This window comes from Chinchilla lanigera, unplaced genomic scaffold (assembly GCF_000276665.1).
Source record: "Chinchilla lanigera isolate Chin_1 unplaced genomic scaffold, ChiLan1.0 scaffold00105, whole genome shotgun sequence".
NCBI classification, from domain to species: Eukaryota; Metazoa; Chordata; class Mammalia; order Rodentia; family Chinchillidae; genus Chinchilla; species Chinchilla lanigera.
The window spans coordinates 123,980-146,472 of NW_004955506.1; the positions used below are offsets into that span (position 1 = coordinate 123,980).

A 22,493-nucleotide genomic window follows, 5' to 3' on the forward strand; every position below is an offset into this window, starting at 1 on the left:
GGGGCTCCCCAGTCAGACAGGCCAGCTCCGGGGTACCTGACAGACAAGCATGTGGGGTGCCTGAGCCGGGCTACTCCTAGGTGGAGGTCACCTGGAGGAGCCACCTGGACAGAACCTCCTGCCCATCCTGAGGGCCTCTGAACTTCAAGAATGTGGGAGGGAGTGGCTCCTGACACCCTTGAAGATGGGCCTCACCCAATCCACAGGAAAGGTCCCTATGTCAGAAGAGAATCGTGAGTCATTTGCTCACTGGCCAAGCTCCCCAAGCCCTAAGAGTCATAACTGGGAGCTCAGGGTTGAGGGCCTCGTGACTGGCAGGCAGAGGACAGGTTCTTCCCATATCCTGTCCCCATCCTGATCCTGCTACCCAAATTCCCTCCCCCAGATCCCCCACTGGCCTGGGCCTCCTTTCAAAGCACAGGCTTCACCACCAAATCCCTGACTGAAGACAAGACACAGTGCCCAGAGCTATGCTGGGACTCGGGGTCATTCCAGAACATCACCAGTGTCTATCTCTGCTTGACAGAATGATGGAAAACTTTTGCATTTGCAGGTTTGCATGTGTCATTTGAAAGTTACAAAGTCCATTTTTTAAAATCCACCAGCCCAGACCCTTCTTTGACTCTCCGCTGGTGCAGCTGTCCCTACCCTGCAGCCTCTGCTACCCCACGGGGTCCTGGAACATCTGCTTTTTCCACAGCAGCCCCCAAGGGGGGACCCAGCTATAGGAATGCCACCCCGAGCACACCTACTCAGAGACTCACCTCCTGAGTCTACATGTGGCCAGGATGAGTCCAGGCTGGGTTACAGGAGGGCAAGGCACCTAACGAGCCCTTTCCAGCTGGCAGCACCCCACCCTGGCCTGGGCTCCCAGGAGGACCCTCTCTATAGGGGGGAAAGGGGTAGAGGGGACCCTGCTCCCTACAGGGATATCTTCTACCTCCTGTGCTGATGCCCACAGTGCCCCCAAGACCCCCAGCCAGTCACAGACCCAAGCAGGTTCCAGAGCCTCCAGCACAAGGCCTCAAGAATCTGGCTCAGGTGGCTGTGGACAGACTGGATCCATGGAAGCAGCTCTCTGAAAAAGGTCAGGGAGAGGATGGCAGGGCCCAGAGAGGACGTGTGGGTCCAGGCAGGCAGAGGTAGTGTGTGTACATGGCCCCCTCCTCTGGACTGAGAAACCCTCTGCCCAGCTCCTGGGCAGCCTCATTATTGGCCACATACCTCACTCGGTCACTGGTCACATGGCAGGGCGGGGCTTCCTCAGCCTTGGTGTTTTCTCCCTCCCCAGTCTTCATGACTATGCCAAATACTCTCTGTCACCTCTGACAGGTACCAGAAGGCCATCTTCAGGGGGTTCTGCTGGACAATCCTTCCAGGGGTGAGCAGAAGTGCACAGAGACTGCAATTTTAGGAGCCCTGCCCCGCAGTGAAGTCAGGTGAGTCAGAGGGACTTTAGGGATGTAGACAAGGTCACAGGGAGCACAGAAGTCAGGTGTTGTGGGGAAGCCACATCAAGGCTGTGACCAGGACACTCCTTCCCTGGGCTCCTACAGGCCCAGCAGCTGGAGGAGCAGAGGCCTTGGGAGTCCTTGCCAATAAATAGTTGAAGCTGAGGGGACAGTTCAAGACAAGGTGTGTTCCCTGCCCCACCTACATCAGGTGACCCCAGGAGAGGAGGACCCAGGCCCTGTCCCTTGTCTCTGGGTGTGGACGGGATGAAAGAAGTGCCTGTTCTGTGGCGCAGACCTTCTTGTGTCACACTGAGGAGGCAGAGGCTCAAGGTGCTACTGTACAAGGAGTGGCCACCACCCATGCCTCCCCCGCCGCACCCCACAGTCCCCCACAAGCACCCTCACACTTGCGCCCAATGCTCTGCTGACCACAGACCCTGGCTGTAGTCAGTAGCCACAGTGACAGCAACAGGGTGAGGAATCACAGACCATGGGTGGGGCTCACAGGCCAGGCCAGTGCAGCTGACACCCAGTCCAGGCCTCCCACCACAGCCAGACACTGGTTACCTGCAATCAAGAATATGCCCTTCACTATTTTTATGCTGTCTGTATTTTCTTTATTTCTTTCAGGTTTTCATAAAGTTCCACTCTGAGTCCCTCCCCCGGGCATTCTGAGAACATCTCTCAGAAGTGCCCAAGACCCCCAGTCTCCTGACCTCCTCCCCTAGGCCTGGCCAGGTGACAGGGATCTGCCCCTCTCCTGCCATCACCCTGTCCAGCTCTCTGTTCCACCCCCGAGGGGTCTCTTGAGGTACCTGGGATATGAGCCACCCCTCATTTGCCTGTGACACCAGCCCCTCACACCCAGGGCAGCCTCTACCTTGGCCCTGGCCCCTCAGAGCAGAGGCCTTGGGAGTCCTCTGCTCTTGGGAGTCCACCAGCAGTGAGGGGAGAGGAGAGGGTCCTTTGTCCAGCAGGGACCAGGCCTCAGAATGCCCTCATACTGGGGAAGGTGGGTCCACACGGCCCACAGAGAAACAGGCCTGGCCCATGACAGGGACTTGAGGGGCTGCAGGAGCACAGAACCACGCCAAGTAGAGCCCAGCAGCGAGAGAGGCCAAGCCCCACAAGGAGATAGTGCAGGCAGTGAGACCAGAGTTGTGTGCGCCCTGGAGCCCGGACGCTGGGATCCTCCATACAGGGCAGGGAGGCTGGACCCGACCCAAGCGTTCAGGTCAGGAAGTGATGCCATGCACCCCCACACACCCCAGACACACATACATAGATACACACACACATACACACTCATACGCACCCCAGAAACATACACAGATGCACACACACACACACACACACACACAGACCCCCAGACACATACACATGGATACACACATGCTCACACAGAAGACACACACAATACCCACACATGCTTCCATAGACATACTTACAGACATACACAAATACATTCTCACACACATTCACACACACAGGTACACACACATTTGCACACACACAGATGCAAATGCATATCCATAGACACACAGATATGTATAGACGCATACACAGACATAAACACAAACAGACACACACACTGATACATGCTCATACACATTCTCAGACACCGGCACACAAACACACTCACACACCCAGAGATGCACATGCTGACACAGATACATTTGCAGACATACAGATACATACTCACACGGACACATTCTTGAACAGATACACACAGACAGTCACAAAGACACAGGCTCACAGACACACTCACAGACATACTCATAGATGCACGCATAGACCCAGACACACAGACACATTCACGGACATACAGATACATGCTCACCTGGACACATTCACACACTGATGCACACTTACACAGACATTCACAGAGACACAGGGTCACAGACACACTCACAGACACACATACAGACACACAGACATATTCACAGACATACAGATACATTTGGACACAGACACACACAGCCGGTCGGGCGCTTTGGTGCTGGCCTCTGGCACAGACAGCCCCCTGCTGCTTTCCCTTCCTCCCCGACAGGCCTCTGCACCCCCGCACAGAGCCCCAGGGTGTTTTTTGTTTCTTCTTTGTTTTACCCATGTTTTCATTTTGCCCCTGATCAAATGGTGTCTAGGGAAGTATGTGGCTCAGTAAGCAAAATTCTTCTGAAGATGAAATTCCAAAGCCCCCAGCCGCCGTGACCTCACCACCCCAATACCAACCGACCCTCCGCTGTTTTTATAAATCAGTGCCCGCCCAGGCGGCAGCACACAAAGGCCCAGTGTTGATGCTGGATTCCTCGCGTTCCCCAGCGTCCCCCACGTGGCCACCACACAGGAGCCAGAGGGAGTGCAGAGGCCAGGGTCCCCCAGCAGCCTTGCTGCCCACGGGCAACGATGCATCCCCAGAAAGTCCTCCCCAGGCCAAGTCCTTCTGGGGCCACATCCTCCCTGCTGGTCTACGTCCCTTGCCAGCCCTGGTTTTCACCTTGAGTCCCCTGCCAGAGCTGCCTGTCACAATCTCCTGTCACTCATCTGTCCCTCGCACCTGGATGGACACCCACCTGAGATAGTGTGTAGGTGGACAGAGCCCCCAGCAGGCTTGACAAAGCCAGGACAGCCCCTCAGGAGGGGGAAGACCCAAGCACCGCCAGGGCCAGCTGTACATCCACAAGCGCCACTGCACACTAGGCTGCACACTGGGCAGCGAGGCTCCATCCTCCTTCCAGTACTCAAAGCCTGCATCTCACCTGACACCACGGTGGAAAGGCTTGGGGAAGGATGTTAGGTGATGCCCCAACACAGGAAGGAAGAGGCTGGGGTCTCGGGAGAAGAAAACCCCAGGGGAACCCTGGCCAAGTATCCCCCCTCCAACGCTCCCCTTCTGGAGCCTGTTGAGGCCAAAGCTGTGTCCTTCAGCCTCTGCACAGAGCTCCAACTCCCCCACCACCTGTGGCTGAGCAACCTCCTGCTGCCCTTGAAGACGACTTCTTCATTGCACTCTCCCCTGGCAGGTGGCCCCAGCACAGACATACACAGTATGCCTGCCCCCCAGCACCAGCCCAGTGAGTCACGGGGGAGGACAGCTGCCCAAAGCCTCTTCAGGACCCTCACCAACTGCTGGAGCCCAGAAGAGTGGCCAAGGGTGGGGAGGGGGCACATCAGCACCAATCCCTCGCTGACACTGAAACCATTATCCATGGAGAAAACGCCCAAATTTCCCTCTGTAGAAGGGCAGCAAGCAGCTCGGCTGGGGCCAGTTCCCACCAGGCCCGGCTGCGTTCAACAGTTTAATCAATTAGTGAGATGCAGCCTCGGTGTCAGCTGCAGCACTAATGAGGGTTCCCCACCCCCACCCGTGGGACTCGCAGCCCGCTCTGGTGCAAGGCAGGTCCTGCCCGGCAGACACAGCCTGAAGAGTGGGTCTGGAAGCCTGGTCCTGTGGCTGTGCTGGATGGCTGGTCATGGTGCTTGGCCATCCCTGCAGCTTTACTTCCAGACCCACCTCGGCTTTAGGCAGGTCTTCCCCTTGGGGCCGAGCCCACATGACAGCTAGGAAGGATGAAGCCTCACTTTGTGGACAAGGACACAGAATTCCTGAGGAGCCCAGGTCACAGGGAGGCAAGGTGAGCCAGGACCCTCCCTGCCACCCAGCATGCCCACTGCTTCCATGTCAGGTACACATATGTCACCCACACTCAAGTCACACATATGTACACTGGAAGGAGGAAAAGGAGGTGAGCACCCCTCACACACCTGCCCTCCAGCGGCAGTCTGCACAAAGCCATCTTCCACTTCCCAGCTGTGATAAAAGTATGAGCAAAAGCACAGAACCAGCATTTCACACACACTTTTAGAGGTTGTGGGTACCTGGGCCAGTGGGTACCCCCCAGCCTGCCTAGCCCCACAGTGAGAAGGTTTGCGGACAGGTTAGTGTCCAGTGACTGCTGTGACCAGTCACCACCACCTCAGCAGCCCCACAGCACAGCATCCTGTTGTACACCTGGAGACAGAAGTCTGACACAGGTGGAGGTGGCCAGAGACAGGTATGGAGGGCCACGTCCTGTGTCTGTGCCTTTGGCATCTTCTGGAGGCACTTGTGCTGCACTCTTGGGCCCATGGCTCTCTCTGGTTCTCTCAACACTGCATCTCTCTAGGCCTCCCTGCCTTCCTCTTCTATTCTACAGGACCCTGTGATCATGTGCGGCCCACAAGGGATGCAGAATCATCATCCACCTAATAAGCAGCAGTCACTCCCCTCTGCTGTGAGGCTCTGGGGATTAGGAGAGGATAAGCAGGATGGAGCAGACAGTAGAGAAGATCCAGGTCACAGACATGGAAACATGGTCACTGGGAATCAGAGAAAAGCACATCTCCAATGGGAGACCTCCCAGTGAGCAAGCATTCTTCTTAGACCTGACAGCAAAAAACAGAGGAGTCGCTGCAAATCTAGAAAACAGCGAAGGGCTGCACCTCTTTCCCCAGCCACCTCTTTCCCTAGTGTATTTGCACTCCCAAGTAGACCCCAAAAGCAAAGAGTGGGAGGTGGCAGAGCCAGTCACATGGTCCAGGGTGGGGGAGGACTGTCGGTGGCAACACTGAGGACTTGTCAGCCTCGGCCCGGCCCAGAAGCCAGGCCAACTTGACTGGCACAGGAATAGCTGATGTGGCCAGAGCAGGTGACCTGCCATGAGAATCACTGGTCCAGCTGCCTCGGCCCCTAGGGCAAGACAAGGTTGCTCCTGCCTTAACAAGACCCACAGCCCACAATTGCATAGGCAGCTCCAGAGTCCAGCTCAGCTTTCAGGCCAATGGCATGTGTATTCTACGTATTTCTTTTGGAAAAGCCATGGCCCTTGCAGGGCTGAAGGTCCTTGCTTCTCCCTGCCCCTGGTAGTGGCCACACAGACCACCTCAGAGCCCATGCTAGGCTCAGCACAGTGTTGTTCTGAGGGGTTTGGACCTTGCCCTCCACACACCAGCCCCATGGGCCACTTGGGGTCTCTGCAGGACATGCTTACCCTTTCCTGGTTCCCACTGAACCTCCCTGTGATGCCCAGCTCAGCCAGCACAGGTAATCTGAATCCTGGGATCCCCGCTACCCACACTCTCCATCCCCACCTCTTCCCCTTCTTTGCCTTCTAGGATTCACTCATCAGCAGGCTCAAAGGTGACAGCCACCCATCTGCCCCCAGGAGGGCAGGTCTTCATGCTGAGCAACCCCAGGCATCCTGCCCCAGCTCATGCCCCTGGAGCCAGCTCCACATGGAGCCATCAAGGACAGGAGCAGGATTCCTATACCAATGGCTCAGGCTCCCTGAACCCAGTGCACCACATAGCCAATGTGGGAGGTGGCCCTGCCTGCAATTGTCCTACCTAGTTCCTCTGGGCAGGAAACAGGGCCCATGACATGACCAAGGATGTGGCCTACAGGGATCTGAACCCTTGGGACATCCAGTAAACAGAAAGAGTCCAGGTCCACCATCTACATACATCCCCTGCCCAGAGGGATCCTGGGGGGTTGAGGAGGGGCTGCCCCAGAGTCCCTGTGAGGAGGACGCAGCCTGGAATCTCCCCAGGACCAAGCTGCTCAAGCCAAGCTCCTCTGCCCCAGGATCATGGTAAGGTGTCCAGGGCCTCCAAGAAGCCTCAGGCCTGAGCCAGCTGCATGCCTACTCCAGGAGGGATATGCCTGAGCTGGGCAGCAAGTGAGGCTTGGCTCCACACATAGGAGAGAAGAGGAAGTAAAATAATCACCGTAGCCTCTGCTGTTTCCTGCAGCAGGACAGCTCAGATGCAGGGGAGGAGATGGTGGAGGCAGAAGCAGGGGTCAGGGAATAGAGCCGGGAGTCAGGGGAGCTGAGGGGAGGCAGAACATCTGCAGTGTAGCTGGGGACAGGGTGGGATCTGCTGCTGGATGGAGAATGACTCCCGTCCCCGTTGATGACTGTGTAAGCTTCAAGCAGCACCCAAGGAAGCAGTTCAGCCCCAGAAGGGAGCAGGTGGCATGGCAAAGGCCACTGGGGGTCCACCTACAGGTTCCCTGGAGTCCCTCCAGGGGTGGTTCCAAGGGTAGCTCCCTGGAGTGGCTTCCCCAGAGGAGCTGGGTGAAGGACAGCAGTTGTTGGATGAGATGGAAAGTAAGTGGCAGGCAGCAGAAACAACCTGTTGGATACGTGGATTCCCTGGCTCCTCCCTGACTCCAGGAGTCAAGGCCACAGAAGACACCAATCTTCACCAATCCGTGGGGCTGGCACCACCCATGGCCTCCTGGACCCCATGCTCAACCCCAGCCTGGCCTCAAGGAGAGTCCTTCCTCCCATCCAAGTCCTGCCCTCTCCTGACCCATGGGAGAGCTGAACCCCTGGGATCCCATGGAGTGCCTGCCATCCACCAGTCTCCCAGGGGACCCTAACCTCCCTATAAGGACCTGCCATTCCTGCTCCACAGTTTCCTCTCCAACACCATTGGAGCCACAGGGAAAGCAGGAACCAAGAGGGCTTCAGGTCCCTCCACTAGGGGCTGGCCCCTCTGGGCTATGACCTGTCCAGCTGGCACAGCGTCATAATCACCAGCCACACTGGGGCTTGGCCCATCACAAACCCTCCTGCCTCATGCCCTTGCCACAAGCAGCTGCTTCGTTGTAACGTGTGGGAGCCTGCAGACCTGGGCTGGCACAAGCTTAGCTGGTACACACCTGACCTTGTACAGCCTTAAGCTGATACACACTCGAGCCGGCACCTACCTGAACTGATGACCTGTCCCTCCCAAGGCCAAACAGTATGCCCAGTATAAGGCTGGCACGGTGTTCAGCAGCTACCCCAGCCTCTCTCTCATCCTTCCCTGGACTCAACCTCTGACAGGAGGAACTGTCTGATTCACAAATGAGCAGGTGGGGTATGGTTACTTCCCAGTCCCAGGATTCCCTCCTATGGAGTAAATAGCTCCCAGCCCATTTCATGTCTGTCTATAACCTCTGCATGCGACTTCAGCTAGAAATGGGATCTTTGCCAGTCTGACGAAGTTAAGACAAGGTCTTAGAGTAGGCCCTGACTTGGATTGTGTCGTTATAAGAAGAGAGAAATGTGGACATGGGCACACTAGGGAGGAGTCCTGGGATGTGGAGACAGACTGGAATGATTCGTTGCAAGCCAGGACACCTGGGGCCACCAGAAGCTGGACAGAGCCACCAGGGGAAGCACGGCCCTGCCACACACTGATTTTGGATTCTGGCTTCCAAAACTGTGAGAGAATAAATATCTACTCCTTGAGGTGCTGCATGTATGGCGACTTGTTAAAATAGCCTCAAAAACCTAATACCCTCAGAGATCATGGGGGCCACTGACCCCAGCTCAGACCAGGTCTTTGCTGTCCCCAGACTTGCTGTAGGCTTGGGCATTTGGGGGATGCTGGAGCCAAAGAGCAAGATCTGGGTTAACAGATCTGAAGGGGAATGATTCCTGGGAGTGGGAAGTAACCACTGAGGGGACAGTGATCAGCGGGAACAAGGCAGGAAGAGTGCAGGAGAGGACAGGCAGCAGCCTCTGGATGTATCCATCAGGGGCCCCCCAGGCTCAGGAAGGAAAGGCCTGAGTGGATATCCTGCTGACCCAGTGGAGAGAGACCCCACTGTGGTCAGGCCTTGCAGCTTGGGAAGCCCACAGCACCTGAGCTTCTTCAAAAAACAAAAACAAAACAAGATAGTAACAAAAGAGACACACATATTTGGCCCCATAAATTCTGGTCACAAGAATAACAACTGAATGGTACGCAGGTTTCACAAAGCCTCACTGGCCACCCTTCTCACCCCAACCTGCCACCTCACTAACACCCCAAGCCCGTACACTGGCTTAGAATGGTTTTAAAACAGCATTAAATGGCACACCAAAGCATCTTCAGACACAGGAATATTTCCTATGGATATTCTTTTTTACAAAAAAATAATAACTTAGTTTGCATTTTACAGCATTTCCAATCAATCAGTCAGGATGTCCGTGGCTGGGATCTTGTGGGGTCAGAGCAGCATGTACCTCCACAGCCAGAGCACTGGGTCAGAACACTACCTGGCCCACAGCCCCCCAGTGGCCAGCAGGAGCTCATCAGGAGAAGGTGGGCAGCATCCAGGCCCCATGGTCACTCCATGCCAATCTCACAGGGGTTCAGCCCCCTCTCCTCCGCATCCCTGTACATCTTTTGGAAGTCACTGAAGCGAGGGGCACAGCCAAGCTGCGCCTCCCCAAAGTGCATATGGCCAGTGAAGAGGAAGTCCCCATGCCCTGGCCGCACGCCACACTCCAGTAGTGTTGTGACGTGGCCCTGCCAGTGCCCACTGCCCTCAGGAGCTGGCTGGAAGACCCGGCTTTTCTGCCGATAGAGCCTGCTCACCCGCAGGTGGATGACAGACTCCCGGCGTTCTGGTGCGTGGATGACGTCCTGGATGGAGCCTCGGACAACTGCAGAGGAGAGAGACACAGGGTCAGTGGAGTCCAGTGGGCACTGCCTGCCAAGGACATACACATAGCATATGTCTCCCTGTGTATGGCCCCAGCTTTCCAGGTGATAACAAGAAAATATGAAAGTCAATAACAAGATGCTCTGTAGCTCTGTCACATTAGGCAACAGTGCAACTGAGAGGACAGGGTCACATGAGAGGGACAGGGAACGGCTGGTATTGGTGGCTCCAACAGGGTCACACCCAGAGACCCCAGCACAGCTCTAGAGCTCTGGCTAGGGCCCAGAGAGCAGAAAGTAAGGAGTCCAGACCATTATACAGCCCTTGGAGCTGTATCAGAGTCCTCTGTAGGGACTCAGATAGGGACTCAGACTCTGTAGGGACTCTGTAGGGGCACCGGCCCAGGCCTGGTCTAAAGTGGCCACCACCACAGCAACAGGGCAGTGAACACTCTGCTGCAACCCAAGCCTTCCCCTAAGTACGATGCAAACCACAGACAAGGCAGTCTCGTTCCTCACACTATGGCCCTGAGCTCTCCAGGGCTTCAAAACACCAGCCATCAGGGCACCTGAAGAAGGGATGGAAGGGATGCCCCAGGCTGCCCTTGGAGCAGCATTCACAGAGCACTTCCAAGAGAACTGCTGTGCACTGCAGGATTTTCAGAGCACCAGGGGGTAGGCTGCTCAGGAATGACACACAGGACAGTCACCTAGAATATCAACCCTACCTCTCTGTGTGCACGTGTGTGTGTGTGTGTGTGTGTGTGTGTGTGTGTGTGTGCATGTGGGCCTGTGGCAAATGTGTGTGGATGTGGACATATGGGTATGTTTGCATGGGTTTATATGTTGGTTTGCAAGGCACCTTTTCCTGTGATCCAAGGGGAAGGCCACATGCACAGCTCACAGTCCCTTCCCTCACAAGGAAGTTCAATGCCAGCTCTGGAAGGCCCTTTTTCCCTACAAAGCAGGAACCGTGAGCACTCTAGAAAGATGCTGTGAAGGCACACACTCACCGAAGTCACTGGTACAGACGGCAAGGAGGACCTCAGTATCGCTGCAAGGGCGGCAAGGGGCTAAAGAAGAGAGAGCAGGGTCAGTGTACAGCCCAGACAGAGGTGGGCCCTGGATGGTGTACACCTCAATTGTACAGGGTAGTCAACCACGGATCATCCCCAGACTGACACCCTGACCTACACTTGACTCAATCATGCAAAGCTGTGCTCAAACCTCAAAGACAGGTGGCCAATACCACCCCCCACAGTGTTGGAGCACACAACAGAGGCACCCCACAAAGCAAGAGACAGGCCACCAACCCCAACCATGCCAGGTCCCTAAGCCCCACTGAAACCAAAAGAGCTCACAGTGCAGCAGTCACCCTAAAAGCAAGACCAAAGGGACAGGCAGCTGCATACCCACCCCCACTTGTCTTGTTAGCAAAGTTGTGCCAGATAAGCAACAACTCCACTCACTTAAAAATCACTCTTATGTGCCAGACACACATGAAGCCAACCCCAAGTTAAACTGATATGGTCTGTCCCTCACATTCCCCAAAAAACTCACCCACACCCAGCCTCCAAATCCATACCCTGAAAAGCTGGACCACCTCAATGTTGGCAGCTTCCCCAAAAGGAGGCCCTGCCCACAGCATCAAGATGCCTCCTTCTCCAGACCCATCTGCAGCCACAACTGAAGAGGAGGGTCCCATTTTCCAGGACTCAGGGACTACCTAGAAAAACCACCAAGGCCAAGACTCTGCAGGGCAGCTATGTCTGCCTGCCATGGATTTGAGGCCTCTAGTCAAGGCACTGGGCTCAGTCCTCTCCCCAGCTGCACCCAGACACCTTTCCAGCTCAGCCTTGTTCACAGAACCCACTCTAACGCTCCTGTAATTTGGGGGCCTGGCTCCTCCAGAACCCAAGGTGCCAAGTCTGTTCAGAATGAGTTCTTTGCTGGCCAAACCAGGCTTGCACAACACACTTCTCCCGAGATGGCCCTCAGCCTACCCTTCACCCCAGTTCCCCAGATGTGAAACAGAAACTCCAGACCCAGCAGCTTCCTACACACTTCAGTCTTGGTTGGTCTCACTATATCCCAGGGCAAATCTGAGAAAGATTGGTCACACCACTTTCTCTTACCGCACAGCTCAAGGCCTCTGCCTCACCTGGCTGAGTAGTCCACAATTTTAACTCAGTAGAAAGTTGGAGGTGTGAAATCTCAATGAGACAAATTTCCCCTTGGCTGCGCATGTCTGTAAGGTTCTGGCCGGCCCTTGCCTCGGGGTGCTCTGGAAGAGGCTAACACCATCTGCATGTCTGGCCAGCCACCCTCACCACCCTGAGCTGAGTGAGGCGGAGCTGTCATCTGCCTGGCAGCTGCACAGACTCCATCTGAGTGCCAGTGACTTGGTCCCTAGGGGGACAGGGTGGCACACAGGCCAGTGTCTTGGCCATGGCAGTAAATGGCCCCCAGCCTGCACACAGCATTAATGGAGAGTAGAGACCACACCCCAGGGTCTGCAGCCTTGCTGGCTAGGCACGGGTTCTGAGAGCTCTGGCCTCCTGTCCTGTCCCAGCTGTCAGGGACAGACACCTCCCACCACCCCAGGCTGAGCACTTGCTGACTCATGTCCCACCCACCACCTGCCAACACCTCTGCTTCTATTCAGTTATCAGAAAAAGGAGAAGCCACACAACAGGAAGAACCTGTTGGTTCAACTGTCAGCCCATGAGAGGACTGTGCCCCTACCCCAGCTCCAGTCTAGTCTTCCACTGACAGGCAGAGCTCCTCTGACGCCCACCCCACGCCGGCTGACAGAAGCCCCTCTCCTTTCCGCGACGTTTGCTTAGCCACACTGCATCCTTCCCTGTGAGGTTACCTAGTTAGTGAGGGGTCTCCTGCCCAGCTGGGGTGCGGCTTCCATGGCTAGCTGTTCACCATGCTGGGTACCACACAGATTAACACATTAGTCAGATGCCACTGTGTGAAGCCCAGAGCGACAGGCCCAGGAGCACTGTGGGCACTGTGATACTCGTGTTTTGGGTGGCATCTTTATTCAGGACATGAGACTTCAAGGACCCTTTCATCCTGGCTAGTGCCTGCTCAGTGCCACAGGGTTGGAGCCCTGAGCCCAGGGTCCCCCATGCAAGTGGGGGCAGTCCGGGTGACAACAGCATGGGTGAGTGGTCAAGCCCACAGTGGCCACAGCCCACCTGGAAGCTGCAGGGCAGGAAGTCTCTGGGCCACAAGTGCTGAAGCAAAAGGGCAGTGGTCCCCAGGAGGTGCCCAGAGTCAGCTGAGATCACGTGCCCTGTGCCACAGCAGATGTCACAGGCAGATGAGTGAACAGCCCCCAGCATGTTCTAAGACCAGGTCCCAGGCCAGATTATACAGCAGCAGCCACGCCCTCAAGCTTTGCCCTCCCTGAGTCACACACCCTGGAACCTCCACGGGACACTGAGGACAAAGTGTAGAGACCCTCCCCTCACTGGAGCTCAGCTCGCCCTGACTCAGGCCTACCCACCCCCAGAAGGCATGGGCTCTGGAGGGCAGTCTGCAGCCTGAGACCCCCAGGGTCCCTATAAGCCACACCATCAACAGCTGAGCTAACAAAGCACCACCCTGGAGGTGTCTGTCTTCAATTCTGAGCTTCAAAGGGCACAGGTCACCTTCATGGAAAATTCAGTGTGGACTCCAAGGATGGCAATCTGGAAACAATCATTAATCAGAGCTGGGCTTCTTGGGGCTGTGGAATGTGCTGGTCATGCACACATGGCATCAAGTTTCCCAGGGCTGAGGGCGGATACTTTGGAATCACTCAGCAAAGTGCATAAAGCCGAGTGAGGAGAGAGCACGGCATCAGAGGGGCTGTCAGGGAAGGCAAGTGCCAGCAGGGAGGATGGTGGTGCAGTGAGAGTGAGCAAGCAGGAGTGGCTGGACATGAGGAGTCCAAGGCCATGGAAGCTGGCCTGCCCAGCGCACAGTATAGGATGAACAGGTGAGAGCGGCCAGGGAAACACACACAATGGAAGAACTGCTGTTCCAATGGGAGAACTCCCACGGTACAGCAGGGCACCAGGTGGAAGCAGCGAGTCACAGGTGAAGAGGAGCTGGGGCTCCCTGGAAGGCCACACCAGCTGGGAAGCGCCAGGATGTGAGGACCCCTGCACAGCCAGCCTCACCTGCTCTCCAGCCATGTCAGCCTTCCCTCTGCTTCCCAGGCAGAAAGCTGGTGGAGGCTACACCCTCCATGAGAGATGGTAAAGATGAAAGGCAACCACAGGATAATCAGAGCAACCCAAGATAAGTACCCTGAAGTCAGAAATGAAACAACCAGAGAAATGGGAAGCTCAGGGAAGCAGTCTGGCTTCTTTTCCAGTTCTAGGCTTCACTGCCACCCGCAAACTCAGAGGCTCCTGAGGGGATTTGCTAGTGGGGGCTCCACACAGCACAGCTAGCTGGGCTGGTTGCTCAGGCTCAGCAAGCAGAGCAGGTTTTAAAAGGGATGGGGGCGGGGTGGTCAGGGCTGGGGCAGTAGTGATTTCAGTGTCAGCATCCTCTCCTCTCCCCTCCATCATGTGCCTAAAATGCTGCTGTTCCCTCCCCAGGCGCCTGCATGGAGTACCAACCCCAAACCCAGAGCACACAGGGGGCTGTGCCATGAGCACCCAACATGTCATCCTGCGAACTGAAGAACAGAGTAGAATCTGCAGGTCCATCTTGTCTGTGCCTGCTTCCTGCAACTACACAGGGTTCCTCTCCTAGCCAGGGCAAATCTGAGAAAGATTGGTCACACCAATCTTGCTGACCACCCCCATGCCACCGTCTACTAGTGATAATCATTTCCCTGGGGGGCTCAGCCTGGGCAGTTTCCCTGCCACTCCTCAGAGGGAGACAGTCCCACCAGCCCCTTGCCCTGGACTTGCATCAGTAGTTTTTTGTGTGCTGTAGTGGCAGTGTTTGTGTCCTGCCATATTCTTCAGGTGTTGGATGGAATGTGCACTGCTCAAGGGCCTGAGCAAGGCCCAGGGCAGCAGGGATAGGACAGCGCAACCTACTAGGTGGCAACCAAATCCCCATGCCCTGGGCCAGGGTCACCTCCCACCTGGCTCCTGACTTCATCACTGGAGAAGTGGACTGCTTCTCTGCTCTGGTCTTCTCAGCTACTGGTACATCTGGGAAACCAATTATGCCACACACACATGGACTCACAGCCACCTTGCTGTCATGCAGAAGTGTCCAGTGGGGCAGGTCTCCTGGCTATGTGAGGAGTCAGGCTCAAGTGTGCACATGGGCCTAGTAGGCTTCAGCCCACAGAACCTCTGTTCACTTGTGTTGGCACAACCTAGAACCTGTGGCTCATTGGAGAGCTGGGTCACTTCCTAACGTGACCATTCAGGTCACTGTGCACATTCAGCCTGCGCTGCTGGGACTCCTGCAGAACAGGAGACAAGGGCGACCCTGGCGCTGGCCAGAGAGCTCAGAGGCTCCCTGGCCTGGGGAGGACAGTGTGGCTGCTGCCAGATGGCGGGCACCAACATTCCACATTACATACCCATTCCTCAGGCATTAAAGGCTTAGCAGCCCCCATTCCCTGATCAAAGCCAAATGCCCTAGGGAAAGGAGATGAGCCTCCCCAGTCTTTGCTGCCCAAGGCCTTCAGGAAGGGTTCCAGAGGTGCCACTCCTCCAGGGGAGTAGGCATCTGTGCCTCTTTCTGGAGGGTAGAGTCCAGGTCCTGGCTACCGGACCCCCCAGTACATCTGAGGCTCTGTTCTACTCCAAGGTTTGATAGTTCCTGCACAGCTGTGCTGTCTCAGATGAGCCTCTATCATCTGCAAGGTGCTTAGAACCCCTGTAGGCTCAATTCCAACAGGCGCGGCACAGGTGGGATATGTTGTAGAGTAACAAGGGAACCCAAGTGCCTCCTCCAAGATGTGTAGCAAGTCCTGGGCATGGAACTCATGGGACATCTGCCTAGCCGCTTGTCCTGTGTGGTCCAGGAGATGCATAGATGTCAGGGCCACCACATCCCAGTGACCCCACAGGAACCTGGGGCAGCTCAACCAGCCCCACAGGCCTTAATGCCCAGCTTGGAAGCAGGAACACAAAGGGGCAGGGGGCAGGCGCAGGGGTAGGGGGATCTGTTATTGTTTCCAGTTCACAAGCAGCACCCATATTTGCAGGCACCTGGCTGTACAGGTGTGACACCCAGTATGCAGAGTGAAGGCAGACCCACCCAAAGCCTCTGAGAACCAAAGCCCTGGCCACAGAAAGCACACAGCACTGGAACAGCTTCAGGCCAGCCCACCTGTCTCCAGCACAAGGACAGTTCTCAGGTCTCTATGTCTGTCCTGGCACTTCTGGCCTCCAGATGAAAGGTATCACTTTGGTCCATCTCAATGTGGTATTCAGATTGTTCCAGGTTTGTTTTTATTGTGAGCTCATCTCCAGGCCTCATGGCCAGGTGCACTCCTCCCCTACCTCTCCATCCACCTTGATCACAGGCTCAGGTATCCCAAAAACTTAGACTCTGCTTGCTCAAGCACAGAGTTTTCTAGAAGAGACCAACACCTTCAACAGTGACACATCACAATTCTGCTGCTTCCTGCCACACAGGTAGCACTTGCTTCTCTCAAAAAAAGAATAAAAAAAACCCCAAAGTCAAGCCCCTGAAACCTGGCCTACCCACAGCCTCACCCTGCCCATATAGCCTTGGAGGGATCTTCTGTCCAGAACCTCACGTGGGTCCCTACATCTGACACTGGGAAGAGGACTGGCATGGTCAGAGGCGGCCTTGCTGTCCCTACGAGGGGCTCCTCCCCTCCTGCAACCCCCACTGGCCACCTGGCCACTTCCCTGCTCATAGCCACTTCCTGGCTCTCCTGGTGTCTCCTCTCTATACAGAAGCCTCTTCCCACAGATCTCCGACTCTGTCCTGCAGAGTGGGGTCAGCCCTATCTTTCACATAGGCCCCAAGTGGCTTTCTCAGTCCTGACAATGTTCACCCACAAAACACTTCCAGAACCGGACTTAGCACCAAGTTCTGGAACATCACAGCCTCGTGCTGCTCGGGGGCATGAGTCAGCCTCGGCTCCCATCCAAATTCCACACCCAAACATTCAGGCCGGTTTATGCAACAGTCTGAAGGGTAAAAGCCCCCTCTCATGAGTTACAACCAAATCTGAGGGACCAGGACCCTGCTGTGCTCCCCCATGCACACTTCCTGAGGACAAACCCTGTTCTGCCAGGTCAGACACACCAGGATCTAACAGGACCCACAGACTAACTGCAGGCTCCACTTTAAGAGGTTTTGGTGGAAAAGGCTGGTCTAGGTTTCAAAGATGGTCTAGGTTCAAGCTGCAACCACCCCCCAACTTCTCTCAGGGGGCTATCTGCAAGGACTCCAGGAGTTCCCCAAGCAAGGGTGGCATGGCAGAGGTACCTCATCCATGCCACAGACATGGTGTGTTTTCACAATACGAGCAGAGGAAGGACAGGAGAACCCCAAAGAGGTCTGGTGAGCCCAGAGAGTGGTCCTGCAGCCACTGCACAGTATACCCACACTGCCCCCAGGTCACTCACCAGTCAGCACATGCAAGTCCAGCACTCGGTGCCCATTCATCAGCTCATACTGGAAGCCAGTGGCCCTCCTGCTGATGTCCTGCTGGGGCGTCGCCTCTACAAAGAGGCCGCCCTGCTCCAGGCTGAAGCACTGCACCTGACCAGGCTCACTGTCTCCATCCCGCACCAGCAGTCTCAGTTCTCCAGTTTTTTCCAGATAAATATTAGACCCCGAGGAGTCCCTGAAGGGCTTGATGCACACGGTCAGGTGTCGGGAGGGCGAGAAGGTGTTAGGCCGCAGGTTCACAATGAGCGCACCCGTCGGGTACATCCACTCCACGGAGCCGGCCGAGCAGCGCAGGTACACCTGCTCCACCTCCTTCCTGTGCGCCTCATGGGTCAGCCCGCTGTGGGAAGGGACAGAGTCAGCCAGAGCTGGGAGCCCAGGCTCCCAGCACCCACATGTCTGTGAGTGCAATTCCACTGTAACTGCCCATGTGCTCACCCACTGCCCGCTCCGGTGCCCACAGCCCCCTAGGGTGCAAGGTAGGGTCCCTCTTCCGGGAGGAGGGGGCGGCTGCCCAGTGACAGTCACTTCCGCACACCCCTCCTCCCAGATCCTCCCAGCAAGCCTGCGCTAGCACTGGGGAGGCCCACAGTTCTGACAGACAGCCCCGGTGGCCTGGGTGTCCCATACCCTCACGGCACCCTGGACTGAAGCTTTGATCTCAAGTGTCAGTGCATCCCTGACAGGGACACAGAGGTTCTGGGAACAGTGAGAAAGAGAATCAAAGAACTGCTGGGTGCTTTTGAACCCCAAGGAACACCAAAGGACTTTGGCACCAACCCCTGTTGAAACAGGAGGCCTAGGAGGTCAGGGGAAGGACAGTGCAGAGCCTATGGACATGGGTGGGGACCAGCCCCAGGCACAGGGGTACTGTGGGTGCAGCCAAGCCTTCCTAGCAAGCTGGAGCTGTCAGCCATGGGGGTGAGCACCATCTTCCCACACCTAACACACTCAGTGGTGGTCAGGCATAAATATTTGTATTTCCCTTCAGGTGATGACCATTTTTTTCATTCATTTACAAACCTAAAGTCCCCGCACTGCTTCAAAATTTCAAAAATAAATTCAAATACCATTAAAGCAAGATCCAGTAAAAGCGCAAAAGACACATCCTCCCTCGGGTAGAGGTCATGGCTGAGGGACAAAGACCAAGGGGAACCCCTGAAGTAAAAGGATGATCTTGCTCCTCCTACGCTCTGAATAGGAAAAAAATACATAGTGTGTGTTTTTTCATACTTCGCTCACTCCTGCTGAGGTAGGTCCTGAGAAAGACAGTTGTTTTCAAGAAATTGAAACCACCAAAAACGTTGAAGTTTCTGCTGCTCAAACTTTAATGTAAATGCCAGCCTGTCGCTCATGATTACATCATAACCACAAGTGGGCCTGGAAGTATACCAGTGACTTCAGCTAAGTGTTTTATTACATGAAATTCGGTTCTGATCAGATCTCAGGTTCACCCACATTCTTAAGATTTTTATGTGAAATAAGCAACACTATATCCAGAGCCTGGGCCTGAGTGAGTTACCAGAAACATTCTGCAGAGGAGAAAATGTATACCATATGGTTCACATTCACTGCTGATGACTCACGTTCTGGGCCCCCAAAACCTCACGCCTGAGATGAGGTTGGCTGCAGGCTGGCTGCTCAGTCACCCTGCCGACCACATCAGAAGAAAGCATAGAGGTTGAACCCCCTTGACCTGCTCCCCACCCCCACAAGGCCCTGGGTCATAAGCAGCCAGCCTGGCTGCAGATGTTGGCAGAGCCCCACACGCTGAACAAACTGACAAAATTACAGGCAATAAAACTCACACAAGCTCACCTGACACCTATGAGGGATGGGTATAATTATAGTGCTGGGTGAAAATTAAACTAAATGGTGAGTGGCTGCCATACATGCCTGTAATCAGCTCTGTCCTTCTACACCCAAAACCTGATTGCCCAGTCCATCCTCCCATTGAGGAGCACCTGACACTTGTCCCCGCACAGGCAAGATTCTCAACTCTCTCTCTCCAATATGAACCATCCAGGCTGAGGTTCTGCCTCCCCCTTGGAGGCTAGTGCATACAGACCCACACACCTCCAACAGCACCACATTCACCTGGTGGGGAGAGGAACAGGACCAGCCTGCTACATACAACTCCAGCCATGTGTAGGCAGCCAAGTCCCCAGGCCCAGGCAGAGAAGGATGTGGCCATCATATCCCCCAGGGCAGCCAACATGGGTCCTCCAAAAGGAAGCAAAACTCAGGTGGGCCTCTGAGAAATGAGGCACCTGTCTCCTCACCTTTGTTGATATCTTCAGCAGCCCAGAGAAGAGCCCACACCCTGCCCAGGACCAGCAGTTGAAGCGTCTCACTTCCTAAAACATCAAGATCAACAGGAACCCAACGAGGTGCTCAGCACGGGAGTACTCCTATTAAAATCTACATTGTGTGATGGCGAGACCCCCATTAAGACAGCCACAGAGGAAAGGAAAACCAAGGGCCCCTCAGCCTGAGACTCACAGGTCTTTGGTGGAGTCAAACCCTGGGCTGTACTGGTTCCAGTCTGAATACCTGATTCCCCAAATCTCGCAACTCAAATATCCAGCACCACAGCAAACCTGAAAAACGTATCTCTTCATACAAAGTTTCTATAACTGGAAATGCGAACATACCATTACCAGTTACCACTAATCATATTTTACCATCTTCACAAGATGCAGGTGACACACTAAGCACTGCTGTGAGGAAGCTACTGGATGCAGGCAGAACTGTCCTTCTAGTCTGCCTCATGGAGCTGACAAGGCTGATTTGATTACAGATTAATTATGCTGAATTAATGCTTTAAAAGAACCTCAGCAATGATATCCAGGTGTCCATGTGGACAAGCCTGTGTGCTTTTATGGAAGGGAAGGTAAATCCCAGGTTGGTATAGTGCAAAGCATCAGCAAGAGGCCAGTTCACGCACCGCTCCCAGTACATCCACGTGAGCCTAGAGCCAGCAGGACAACATGGTGGTCTCTGGTTTACTGAAGTCAGAAAGAGCTTCAGAGCCAGGGTGAAAACAAAAGGCTCTGCTGACAAGTTGTGCTTTTCATTTCCCCACCTGGTAAGAGGCAGTCCAGGTGTGACTGCACCTGCCATGCCCCTGGTTGATGGCAGTGGGAAAGTTCAGGGTCCATCTTTATGGCCCTGGCTCATAAAGATGGGGCGCTGGTCCTGCCCTTCCACAGACAGAGGCACTGCAAAGTCTCCATCGTGATTGCTTGGAAACACCTCAAAGTGTTAGTGCATCAAATGTGAGTGGCCAGTGTCAGAGAGCTACTCCCTTCCTATCAGGACCAGAATCTGGCATATCTCCGCTCCCTCCACCCAGGGCTGTCTTTACAGCAGCTCCCTCCACCCAGGGCTGTCTTTACAGCAGCTCCTAAATCATAAACGCTGTTGAGTTAGCCACAAAGCAGCCCCCTGACAGTGAGTCAGCTGGGGTAGAGGTGTACTCATCAGTGGGGCCAGGCCCTAAGGCAAGGAGCCTTCTTGGTGCTGCAAATGACATCCAAGCTCCCACAGCCCAGGCAGCTGCTCTCTGCCCAGCCGGCTCTGCCTTCCGGAGAGTCGTGGGAGGTGGGGTGGGGCGCTCCGGGCTTCTCCAGGCTGACAGAGGGATGTGCAGCCACCTGGGGCACACCCCTGCCACTGCACTGCTGGAGCAGTTACTGGCCCGCCCCTGAGCTTCGGGGAAGGGGTCCTTGCAAGCACAGTGCTCTCTGAAACTTGGAAAGGCCGTCAGCTCACAGGAAACTCAGGCTCACAGGACAGGGACTGCGTTTGTTTTTGATCTGTTGGAGCAGGACACCCCAAGGCCTTGGGTTAGGTGCTGATTCACCAGCGGAGCTTCGAACAGGGACCTTAATTACTGTGGCAGCGGAGAGGGCAGCCCCAGCAGAGGCGTCAGCGTCAGGGGCTGCAGGCCAGCTCTGTGCTGGCGCCAGCATTCCCGAGGCCAACCCTCCCCCAGAGCTCCATCCGCCCTCAGCTTGTCCTGCTCGCAGGGAGGGGGGCTCTGCGCGGAGGGAGCTGAAAACTCCCCGAGAGGTGGACAGTGCCCAGATCGCAGGAGCTGGGCTCAATCCTTCCATCCACTTCCCCCACACCCGTTGGCAGGAGCCCTCTGGGGGGAGTGAATGTGGTCACTGTGGTTTCTCAGAACTGGGTGCTGTGAGTGTCCAAGATGACCAGAAATGCCCAGCTGACGCAGAACCACCCCCCCCCGCTCACCTCCCACCCTTCTCGGAAAGCTGGCTGCACCCAAACCACCCGTGACAGAGCCAGCGCCGCCCCCGCCCCGGTGTGAGTCGTCCAGGCTGCAGTCTGCCCTTGGAACCAAGCTAGGGTGCGGTGGGCACCCGCCCGTGGGGACATTCAAACAGGCCCGAGGGCACCCCCAGCGTGTCCGCGCACAAACTGCTAAAGTGGCAACGTCTGAGGCACAAAAGTGGCCCTCGAAGGGCAGGGACCCTGCGCCCTGGGCGCCTGGATCCCCGGCACCCCGCCCGCGCACACTCGGGTCTTGAGACTTGCGCTCCTTTCTGCTGTCACATTTCAGTTAAAGAAAAGAAGTGCCGGGCTGCCACCGCGGCGGGGAGGAGGGGTCGCGGGACCCGGCGCGGTGGCCAAGGGCGGCCTGACCTTCACGGAGGGGTGGGATGGAAGGGGTTGGGCCGCGCTCGCTAGCGCGCAGGTGTCCGCCCCGCGGCCCGCTGCCCGGGACCGAGACAGGGACAGCGCGCGGCCGGGAACCGGGGAAGCCCGCGCAGCCGCCCGAGGTCCACCGACCGGCCGCCCAGGGGACGCGGACGCCGGGCTCTTTTGTTCCGCGGCCGGGCAGGGCGGAGGCACTGGGCCAGGATCGCGCTGCGGACTCACCTCCCCTTCCAGCTGCACAGGTCGCTGGAGTACTGCGCGCTCGCGCAG

The 22,493-nt window shown here is 55.9% G+C and overlaps 1 protein-coding gene across 1 annotated transcript; it reads right to left on the reverse strand.

Annotated features, from left to right (window-relative positions):
- Nucleotides 1–9,357: 9,357 nt before the first annotated feature.
- Nucleotides 9,358–22,493, reverse strand: Metrnl (meteorin, glial cell differentiation regulator-like; the record flags this gene model as incomplete). Its single annotated transcript, XM_013506120.1, is given in 4 exon segments — nt 9,358–9,916; nt 10,928–10,987; nt 17,495–17,880; nt 22,446–22,493. Coding segments are annotated over 3 exon segments (690 nt in total). The 3' UTR covers nt 9,358–9,596.